The 11,875-nt window shown below is 43.4% G+C and overlaps 1 protein-coding gene across 4 annotated transcripts in view; it reads left to right on the forward strand.

Moving 5' to 3' along the window:
• Positions 1 to 7,835, forward strand: part of HIVEP2 (HIVEP zinc finger 2) — a 134,622-nt gene extending 126,787 nt beyond the window's left edge. For all 4 annotated transcript variants that reach the window (XM_082756095.1, XM_082756094.1, XM_082756096.1 and 1 more), the window contains one exon: positions 5,283 to 7,835. In XM_082756095.1, the coding sequence (XP_082612221.1) occupies positions 5,283 to 6,101 (819 nt within the window). In that variant the 3' untranslated portion in view covers positions 6,102 to 7,835. The remainder of the gene's footprint in view (positions 1 to 5,282) is intronic.
• The last annotated feature ends 4,040 nt before the right edge of the window (positions 7,836 to 11,875 follow it).

Here is an 11,875-nt window from a genome sequence, read left to right on the forward strand (position 1 = left end):
TAATCTTCCTCTCCAACCCCACAATACACATATTGTGAACAATAGGTGCAGCATCAATCGTTTCACTCTCCTCCTGCTTTTCCCCACTCCTGGTACACCCCATTACCTCTTCATGCAGACAAAAGCTCTTTCCTTTTCTTCCAGTCCCAGGACTAGCCACAGGAAGACTGTGAATATACCTTGCTGTAAGCAGCAAATACTTGACACTAGCAACTTCTTTGGCTTCTAGGAGGTAGTGGATTTTTTTTGCCTTCTTTGCTGGTTTTCACAAGCAGTTGCTGAGTAGGAAATTAATGCAATTTGCTTTATTGATGTAAGTTTATCTAGAGTCTGCTTGTGTTGCTATTTTGTTGCACCTTTCTTTCATTTTGAAGTCTGATGCCTGTCTCAATGTATTCAGAAGGGCTGAAGGGAATTAGGCACCTCTATATACACTTGAAAGGCACTAGGACTAAGGTCCTTTGATCATCCCAGACATAGGAATATTAGATCCCTTCCCAAACACTGAATACTTTATTGTCTTGAGTGAAATGCATTCCTGTACAGAAAGCCAGCATAAAAGTCCCGAAGTCCAGATGAACTGTAAATAGGTCCACTGATGTATGTCGCCTGCTGTAGTGCATTCTTAATAGCACTGCAAATCAAGTTGATCCTGAAACTGAAGTCCACATAGATTTCAGTCACTTTATTGAGCATCATGTCTTTTAGAAAGCACATTGATAATGATGTTCTCTGTTACCAAATTTCCACATCAAGTTCAATGTTTTTTAGTTTTTAACTTTAAAAAGACTCAAGTATGTTAAGATATGGTAATCAAAGTGTTGTTTTTTTCATGCACCATATATTTGCAAGTTGTAGTCTAAAGGGAATCTGGGGCTGCCAAGAGGATGCCTGTGAAGGGCATTTGTCTGAGAAACATGGTCTTCCTCTTAATTCCCCATAGCCTGTTTTGGGTGATGTACCAGTCATCAGGTGATGTACTGGTATTTTCCCTTGAGGCACTCTGTGAAGTTGGATATGGCTTTGCTCAGGCGTGTGGTGTGGAGGTGTATCTTTATGATCAGGTTAGCTCAGTAAAAAGCTCCTACAGAATATTGTTGTTTTGAAAATTATGTCACCCGGAGTTGGAGGGAAATACACTAAGCTGCAACAAATGAGAATTAATAGAAGATTAAAAGGATTCCTCTTGGCTGACAAAGAGAGGAACTCATCTCACTGCGCTGATAGCAATCCATTCTGACTGTACAGCAAAAAGATACTATGACTTTCCTTACTGTAGTCAGTGTTGAGATCTAATACTGCCACGAGAATAAGGTCTTCAGATTTTCAGAATGTTTGTTAAAAGAAGAGATCATCTAACATTCAGTCTCTCCCCTGTGAATGTGTGTATGTCACAGAATCACAGAATCATCTAGGTTGGAAAAGACCTCTAAGATCATCTAGTCCAACCTCTGACCTAACACTAACCAGTCCTCCACTAACCCATATCACTAAGCTCTACATCTTTAGAAGTCCTTTAAAGACCTCCAGGGATGGTGACTCCACCACTTCCCTGGGCAGCCCATTCCAATGCCTAACAACTCTCTCAGTAAAGAAGTTCTTCCTAACATCCAACCTAAACCTCCCCTGGTGCAACTTTAGCCCATTCCTCCTCGTCCTGTCGCCAGGCACGTGGAAGAACAGACCAACCCCCACCTCGCTACAGCCTCCTTTAAGGGACCTGTAGAGTGCGATAAGGTCGCCCCTTAGCCTCCTCTTCTCCAGGCTAAACAACCCCCTGTGTGTCTGTATGTATGAAAATGTTAGATATTTGTAAAGGATATAGAATCATAGAATATCTTGAGTTGGAAGTGACCCACAAGGATCACAGGGTCTAACTCTTGGGTCTGCACAGGACCACCCAAAAATCAGACCATATGTCTGAGAGCGTTCTCCGAATGCTTCCTGAAGTCTGGCAGGCTCAGTGCCATGACCCCTGCCCTGGGGAGCCTGTCCCAGTGCCCGACCACCCTCTGGGTGCAGAACCTTTCCCTAACCCCCATCCTGACCCTCCCCTGTCCCAGCTCCATGCCGTTCCCTCGGGTCCTGTCGCTGTCCCCAGAGAGCAGAGCTCAGCGCCTGCCCCTCCGCTCCCCTCGTGAGGGAGCCGCAGGCCGCCATGAGGCCTCACCTCAGCCTGCTCTGCTCGGGGCTGAGCAAACCAAGGGCCCTCAGCTGCTCCTCATATGTCTTGCCCTCTAGACCCTCTACCATCTTTGTAGCCCTCCTTTGGACAATCTCTAACAATTTCACGTCCTTCCATCCATTGTGGCACCATTGAGAGCTGCACACAGCACTCGAGGTGAGGCCACACCAGCGCACAGCAGAGCAGGACAACCCCTTCCCTCGACCAGCCAGCCGTGCTGTGCTCAGTGCACCCAAGGACATGGTTGTGCCTTTTGGCTGCCAGGGCACACTGCTGGGTTGTGTTCAACTTGATGTCAACCAGAACCCCCAGATCCCTTTCTGTGGGGCTGCTCTCCAGCCTCTGGTCCCCTACTCTGTACATATATCCAGGGTTGCCCTGTCCCAGATGCAGAGTCCAGCACTTGCTCTTGTTAAACTTGATGTGGTTGGTGATTGCCCAGGTCTCTCATTTGTCAAGATTGCTCACCATGGACTCTCTACCCTCAAGGGAATCAACAGCTCCTCCCAGTTTCGTGTCATCTGCAAACTTACTTAGTATACCTTTGTATCATGCATCTAAGTCATTTATAAAAATACTGAAGAGAACTGGCCCTGAAATGCAGCCCCATGGAACCCCACTGGTGACTGGCCGCCAGCCTAATGTAACCCCATTAACTACAAGCCTTTGAGCCAGACACATCAGCCAATTGTACACCTGTACATTATGTTTTTGCCTAGCTGAATGATGGACATTAGTCCAGAAAATACTGTGAGAAACAGTATTGAAAATTTCACTGAAATCCCAAAAGATTATATCAGCTGGCTTCCCTTGGTCAACTAGGTGGGTAACCTTGTCATAAAAGAGAATTAAGTTAATTAAACTAGACTTTCTCCTCATGAACCCGTGTTGGCTGTGACTATTTTAAAAATAGGATGAAAGGTGTGAACACTTATTAATGCCTGTAACCATTTATGATGGCCCTTTCAAAACTCATCTGCCAGAGCTAGAGAAAGATAATCTGATACGTGCTTAGGCAGGCTTGGAAGGCATCCAGTGGACACTGTCACTGTCTCTGTAAAAGTAAGGCATGAGACATACATTGGATGATAACTGCTGATCTTGGAGCATATAGCAGTTTCTATCATGTTAACTACCTCTGTCTGGCAAGGACAGAGTGATGTCTTACTCCCTTTCAAAGCTGTGGCAGGGTACAACGTGAAGACAGTGTCTTTCTCAATTAGAGATATGAGTATGACTAAGTTTGGTCTTCAATGAGTTTTACTCCTTTTGTTTTGGTTGCTTTTGCTCTATTTCCCTTGGCCCAAGTTTACATCAGATGCAATAGTGATAAATGTCATGGCTTAGGAAACAGCCAAAAGGACAACATGACTGAGAAACGGGTTGACAGAACAAAGATGGAAAAAAAAGGGGGGCAAATAACTGTGCAGAGGTGAGGTTAGTGATGGGAAGGGCTGACAGGGTAAATGAACTATGTCTTGTGGCTTGGCAATTCTAGTTTATTCTGTAAATTTTTCCCCTTTCAGCAGTATAACGTGCTGTCACTGTACTTTCTTATGACAGTTTCTCTTTTATGAGACTCAAGTGTCTTGCTTTCTGAATAGGAAAATTCCCAGAATTAGATTATTCTCAGAATAATAGCATCTTTTAAGTTCAAGTCTGATGATTATGGGTCACTCTTCCTGTCTCAGCATTGATTTATATTAAACAGGACAAAGCATCTGAGCACAGTGAGATTCAGCCACGGGGTAGCACAGAAACTGAATCTTTAATTGCCCCCTAAACCCATTCCCTAGGATGGGATCAAGAGGTTGCTTAATGCTTTGAGAGCTAGGATTTCGCAGCAGTGAAGTGCTGCCACTGCAGTGCATTGGCATTTAGCAGCACAGTCCTTAGGCTGCCATACCAGGACTGGGGCTCTGGGCAACTGATAGGTGTTCGGTCAATTTGCAGAGCAGAGATGGGTATTTGTGTTCATTTGATTTCCTATGGGCATCCCCGAGAGCTGTGTGGCCAAATCCCACATACAATTATGCAAATGTCATCCTCCACTTCTGTCATCGTTATTTCTCTGTTCAACAATAAATGATACTTAATCATCAGATGGAAAACAAATTTTAAAAGTTAAGAATGAAAAAAAGAGAAACCCAAACGCCCAAGGCATATTTAATGCAGAGTGGAGATGAAGCTATTCATTCTTCCAAGGCAGGAACTAATGGGAAGACACTGAAAAAGTCAGTACAGTGCGATTGTTTTTTATTAGCCATTACAAAATCCTTCATTCTTCTTAATCCCATTATGAGTGGGTGAGTGTCCCCACTACAGAATCATCACTTTCACTCAGAGTTAATGCCTGTGCTTTTGTTATTATTTATTGTTTACAGATAGGCCAGAATGGTGCTCCAGTGTGTTAATGACTATAAAATCTTGAGTCTTCTTTGCACAGAAATATTTGAACTTCCCTGGAAATACTTGTCCTCTTTTCTCAAGGAGGTGGATGGGTAAAGCTTAACAGTGGGGGTAGGAGGATGAAGTCCTTTCCCTTGGGCTTCAGAGCAGGACTTTTCAACAGAAAGAACTTGGGTATGTGCAGTCAGATTCTTCCCATACTGGTGGCAAACAGGGAACATTCAGATGTGCATTTCTCTACAGAAAAGAGAGATATACCCAATGCAGACTGCCAATACCAGCACAGTTTGCGCAGTTTACCAAAACAGAGGGTAAGATGGATATCCTGGCCAAATTTCTCTTGGGGAATGAAACTCTATCTACCCCAAATTCTCTCTGCAGTTTCAGTTGAATATAATACTCTTCACTTCCTGACCTAAATTGCTGCATTGTATTGCTGAACACTTAACTAGCTGCTGCATTTCACCTCAGAGGCAAGAGCCCTGCAGGGCTGAGCTAAGCAAAACCTCCTATGTTGTTTGGATAAGCAATTAGTGGAGTTTTCCAGACGCTTTGGGATCCATCTGGATGAAAGGTGCTGTGTGAACAGGAGGCTGTGTTGCACAGGAAAGCAGATAGGTGGTTTGGCAGTGTGACAAGAATTTTGCTAGTGGCAGCGCTGATGTTTCTTTTGTTTTTCTGGTTACAGAGGAGGGGATTGTCTCAGGGGCCTTACTTCAGCGTATATGGAGAAAAAGGAACTATGGAGCACCACGGGTCTAGCCCATTCCCCGAAGGTCCGAATGACTACGTCTTCAGCCACCTTCCACTACACTCCCAGCAACAAATCCGAGCACCCATCCCCATGATGCCTATTGGGGGTATTCAGATGGTCCATTCAGTACCTGTGGCCCTTTCAGGTTTACATCCTCCGTCCACTCTTGCCCTGCAGAGGGAGGGCTCTGAGGAGAAGCAAAGAGGACCTGCAGAAATCCTCACGAAAGAGTCATACGGTGTTTCTAAGCATCACGAGAAGCGTACCTCTCCGCACAGCTTGCACCCGACCGCTCCCTCCAGTGCACCCTCCTCTCCGTTGCTGTTGCTGACACAGAGCACTTCAGAGGACAGTGTAATAGCGACAGAGGGGGAGCAGGAGGAGAACATACAGACTTGTACGAAAGCCATAGCCTCTCTGCGAATCGCCACAGAAGAAGCCGCTCTGCATGGGGCAGAGCAGCCACAGAGGCCTTCTGAGCCTCACCAGAAACCCTCAGAAAGTGCACATTTTAGCATTAAACACTTTAGTGGATCTGAGCCGGGCCAGACCTGTGCCTCAGCCACCCATCCTGACTTGCACGGTGGTGAACAGGACAGTTTTGGTACATCACAGACTGCGCTAGCCCATCCCACCTTTTACAACAAGAGCTTTGTGGACATCCGACAGATGGGCTTTCACAGCAGGAATGAGCCCCCATCAAGCACACAGGAAAGAAAAGATCCGTCGTCTGAGAAGAGCAAGCCACATTGATCTGAGATGCATGGAGACTTTCACCCATACATTTACCCCACTTTTTTTTCTAGAGATAGAAGAAGTATTCAACTTTACAGCATGCCTGTTCTAAGTTACAGTAGTTTGCTATTATATATACTTTTGTTATATCAAAAGAATTAGATAAAATAACAAGTCATCATGAGCCTGACCAAAATTAAATTTGAAATTCTTATTGGGTCTGGTACTTTTAAATTGTACAGATGTTTGTGCCTTTTCTTTACTTTGCTTATATTCTTATAAGCATTTTTTTAGCAGTAATTTGTACATATTTTAGAATTTGTGTATCTGCTTTGTAATAAATGTAATTTCTTTCCTTTTTTGGACACTTGGATCTAAATGATGTAAAGCAAAACAGCATCAATATATGTGAGGTTGCACTAAAACATATTTTTATATGATTAAAACTGAACAGCTTTTATGTACAGCTCTGATTCTGTAATACTAATATTTATTTACTTTGTTTCATAAATTGTAAATTTTTTTCTTAATGTTGTGGATTGCTTTTCTATGTGAAGCATGGGATTTACTGTTGCGTAATTAGAACAAAATGTATATTGTAAAACAAGATATTTAAACTAGAGTATCTTATCTTATTCTGCACTTATGCATTAGTTAAAAAAAAAAAAAGATAAAGGATGTATCAGTCAGTTCTTAACTCTTGTAATTTTTTTTTGTCTCTTGTTTGCTGGATTGACTATAACTTAAGTGCTGATTGTGATTTTAAACTGATAGTACCGTAAAGCATTAAAGTAAAACAATGTGCTATTGTGAGTTTTTTCAAAGCTTTATAAAACAGTTATAAATATATTAAAAGTATTTGGTCTTATGTGAACATGTTGATCTAGATACTCCTTTAAAAAGCTATGGGAAAACATTCCACCCCATGTAGATATGTACAAGTGCATCACTGGTGCCGGCTGCGTAACTCACCCGCACACGCCAGGTCGGCCGTGCCATGCAGGCGCTGAGTGGGGGCACCACTGGCTCCAAGGCAGGCAGGCCATCAGGCCACAACTTCACCTGCTCCTCCCTCTCCAAAAACAGGGTGGCAAGGCCCCTATGGCCGCATGGGGCTGGGTGAGGAGCCGGACAAGCGGCACCACACTGAGCCCCAGCAGTCCCCAGCTTGCGAGCATCCGCGGTGCCTCTGCCCAAGCTGAGCGTGGAGCTTAGGTGTCACGCAGAGGTGCCCCGGAGTGTGAGCAAGGGACTCGGAGGAGGAAAAATGACATTTCCTCACACTTGAACACCAGCAGCTGGTCACTTCCCACTGCGACACCTGAGTCAGCTGTAGGGGAGGCTCCCCGTCCTGTGGATGGAGGAGCATGATGGCCCTTCCAGCTAAGCAGACAGCACCACCACCCTGGCATCTTCAAGGAGCAGGATTCATGGGCCAGAAAGTCACAGTCTTCCAGAGCAGGGTCTCCATCTGTGTAAGGTTTGATCCAGAGGAAAGTCAGTAGGAGCCCAGGCTTGTGTTTGAACATCTGTGGTGGGTTACCACTACCACCAGCAGCATGCGTGCGTGTGCACACACACTCTCACACACACACACTCTCACACACACATACACATGAAAGAAACCAACAATCTGGATTATATTTTGTGCTATTTAGTGGATTATAATTCTGTGAAACCAAGTTTGTATATTGACTTACAATACATTTAAGGAGTGTTCTTTAAAAAGAAATAAATATACAGTTACATGCATGAGGTGTCTAGTTTTCATGTGTTCTTTGCATTTTCCAAGTTTACTGGCGTTCCAGTACATTGTCAGAAGATCTTTGTTGTGCTGCTTTCCTGCACAAGGAGCACCCCTAAGAGTGTGAGTAGCAGCTAAATTGTGGATCGCATTTTGGCCTCATGAGATATTATCAGACTAAACCAGTTTATTTCTCCAATAATACCATGTGGGGACAGAACCACAGAACTGGTATGTTGTCATAATTCTAACACCATGGCATACGACTAGCCTAACACCATAATGGACTGTGACCAGCTATAACCATTAAAGATTAGTTTCTTATCTCCACTGGGGTGTTCTTACCTTTATTTCAGATTGTTATGGTAACCCTACCAAGATAAGTGCATGCAAGAAAGCTGGCTCATCTCAGGCTGGAGAGAGAAGCAGTGTCTGTAGTTGGAGGCGAGCAGCTTGTTGGATTGTGCTTCCATTAAAAAAAAAAAAAAAGTCAATTATACATTTTAAATAAACAAGTCTTATCTGATAAAAACCTCTCTTCTCCTTGGCTTCATGGCTGTATTAAGAACAGAATGCTCTGCACAGTGATCAGCTAATCAGGTAATCACAGATATTTTATTAAAAAGGAACCAAGCTAACCCCCTGATGGTAAATGTTCTATTAACATTGCCTTTATAAGCAACCCCCTTACTGTGGCAGTAACTGCTGGCTTGTCTGATTATTTTAATTAATTTGCAGCTGCAATTTACCATCCACCTTTTCAGCCTTGGGACTTTTTTTTTTTTTTTTTTTTTTTTTTTGTAATCATTGAGCAAATATCACTGAAATTACATGTGATATTTTGGGGTTAGAATGGAGCAACCCTAAAGAGGTTTCAGGTATTTATAATCTTAATTGTATTTCCTTAATGAGTTAATGTTTATACAATGCTTTAGAAAAAAAAAAAACACACACACAAAAAAAAAACATTCTCATGCAAGTCCTCAGCATTGATTATGACTACTTTTCACGCGTTAGAAGGGATGTGGAGGAGGAAGGCAAACAAGTCCGACAAAGATTTCACAGGCACAAGCAGCTTTCAGAACCGACAAAGTCAGCACAGTAATTGATAGTTGAGTGTTTTGCCTGCTCTGAGCCATCAGCAGTAACGAAGGTGTAGGGCTGCACTTGTGTGCCGCTGTGCTGAGCTAACACACCTTTCCTTGGGCCTGGAGACTCCGGCTCAGTGCTGCGGTAACACAACTTCATGACCTCCTGCTGGGGCTGCCTGTGCTGGTAGCTCTTCTGAGGGTGCTGGGGTGAGGGTTCCTCAAAAATACTTGCTACAGTGGGTGCACAGAGGCCTGATGAGAGTTTCATGAGTGCTGTGATTATCTGGCTCTTAGTTCCCCAAGGCCCAGTTCCCAAACGTGGTTGGTACCACTGCAGCTGGCAGTGACCTGTTGGCTGTTTCATGCAACAGCCTCTTCTCATCCTCAGCAGCCGGTTAATTCTTCACGGCTAGCCTCTGTCCTTAACAGGGGGATGGGACCAAGAAGAGTGACTTTGAGATCCCTGCTGTAAAAGTTCCGTGTTTTTAAATGGGATGAACACAGGAGGTTTAACAGGGCACATTAGAAAACTGCAGAACCTAATGAGGATTTTTTATATGCAATATACTATGGAATTTCTAAGTTGGGAATATAATTACCTATTACATTGTTCAAGGAGGTTATAATTTGCTGTGAAGATCCATATGTCTCTTCTGTAAAGCACAAGGGAGATACAGATGCTCTGGCAAGCTCTCTTTATTCCATTCTCTCAGAATACTGTCACCAGAGTCACTTCAGGATTTATTTGCGTCAGCAAAACAGAGCATATCGGTCTCACATAGCTGCCTGCACAACGCTCTTATGAAACTTTAGATTCCAGCTATGGGTAGCTACTCTATCGCATGTTAAATGCCATTGTGTGAACTTCCCTGTTGTCGGACACATTGCCAGCTGTGGGTAAGAATTAGTACCAATAAAGGACACAGTTAGTTGAAGCAGGCCCAAAGGGGATTCAAGCTACTTAGTTACACAAATTTCAGTCCAAGAATGCTGGGGTTGGCTCCCATTTAACTCCAGTGACACCTAACCTTAGGAGGCGCCACCTTGCTTGAGGCTGGTTCCTTGAGTTCTGCTTTTGGGCACGAGCTGAACTTCTCAGGACTGCTTGAGGCCTGTTCTCCTCCCAGACCGACCTAGACATCAGAAACTACACATTTCTTGGCCTAGATCCTCTAAGGGACCTGCCCTGCTGAAGTGGGTCTTTGGAAATATCTCACATATGATGAAATGAGTCTCCCTGTTGAATTGCACTTATGACAAGTACAGTCACCACCTCTTATAGATTAGCCTAATGACTTAGTACCCTTCCCTGGGTATCTAAAAATACATTTCTGTCTATAAACCTCTCATTTGGTAGTCTATTAGTTCAGTCTCCTGGGAGAACCCTAAGTACCCCCACAAGGAGTAGGAGAGTCTTTGCTTTCCTGTTGAAATTCTGCTACTGCAAAGCCAAAAATTCAAGATTGATTGGCTCAGCAAGACTGTAGTGTATGCTCCCCAAGACAAAAAGTTGTTTGGAGAAGTGTATGTAAATATATGGCCTGCTCAGTGGGAAGGAATCACCTGGAAGGCCAGTGACTAGAGCGATGTGGCAGAGGCTTTGAAGGACAGGGACTGGAGCTCATGCATGTTCCTGCCTGTGGCTACCTGAACAGCTTCTAAAGAGTGGTATCAAATATGCTTCTTGCTTAGCACCCAGCTGCTCTCTGAGGTGGCTGACTCTCCCACGTCCCATGGAGGCCAGATGACAGGCTTACATTACAGCACTGTGCTTCAGAGTGAGGACCAAGCCCTCAAAAGTTAGGTGCTGCAATGCTTGACTCCTTTATTGTTTTTTGCCCTAAATAGCTCAGAGAGAACAAGCCTTATTGATTTAATACCTTGCACAGTGGAACAAGTCAATGGGACTTATCCTTTTAAGTCATTTAGCCACCTCTGAAAATCCCAATCGATATTCTCTAAAGAATGTCCCTAAAGTAAATTCAGGATATTCAATGCAAAACCTACACAGCACATTATATATTTTAGTCTAGACACTTTTTTTTTTTTTTTTTGAGTTAAATTGCCTGCATGAAAAAAATCAGCAGTCTGTATACTGATTAGGTTTATTACAGTGATGATGTCCCTGTGCCCTTTTCTCAATACAGATCACACACGCTAACATGGACTCTGAACACATGCTTACTGTAGGCTAAATTTAAAGTGAAATTTCTGGATAGTTTGACTTGTTCTGCAATTATTCTTGGGGTCTTTACATATGCTACATCTGCCACTTGTGTTTCTGCAATCTTTAATACACCTGCTTTTAACTGGATTAGGCAACCCCCAATACCACCAGGAATGTGGGAAACAGCTTTCCCTGTGAAACACTCAGATTTTGACTGTCTGTGATGCCTACAGTTAATTTGTTGTGTGTACAGAAGTGTGTTGTGCTTTTTTTTTTTTTTTAATTTATTTAAATGAATTTTATTGTTTTTATTTATTTATTTATTTTTCCAAATGATTGTGTTTGGGAAGAAAAACTTAATTTAAGAGTTTCTTTCATTTGTGAGTATAGAGGTATCCTGTACATATGGTTCATATGTGTGGCGTTGTATAGGCAGACACTACACATGATTGACTTTAAACAAGAGATAATGTCTCTGTCTTCTTTATACAAGATGATCTTGAGCTGGACCCCTGAGGAGGCTGGGATGGATTAAACCCCTTGCTGGGATCAGCCCCCTGCAGTGACCATGAACCACTGAAATCCCCATAAAGGATGAAATGGCATTCAGGGACTGCTGGTTCTCCATGCTGGCACCTAGCTGCACATCATGCCTTGGTGTCATTTTCCCTGCAGCTTAAGGAACAAGAATGACCTCCTGTTGTGTCATGCATTGCTGTAAGTTGTATAATCCTCTCCACTCACATCAAAGCTAGAGGCAAGCTCCTCAGCCAAGGCTCATCAAGCTAGC

The sequence above is a fragment of the Aythya marila genome (assembly GCF_965140915.1).
Source record: "Aythya marila genome assembly, chromosome: 3".
In the NCBI taxonomy this organism is placed as follows: Eukaryota; Metazoa; Chordata; class Aves; order Anseriformes; family Anatidae; genus Aythya; species Aythya marila.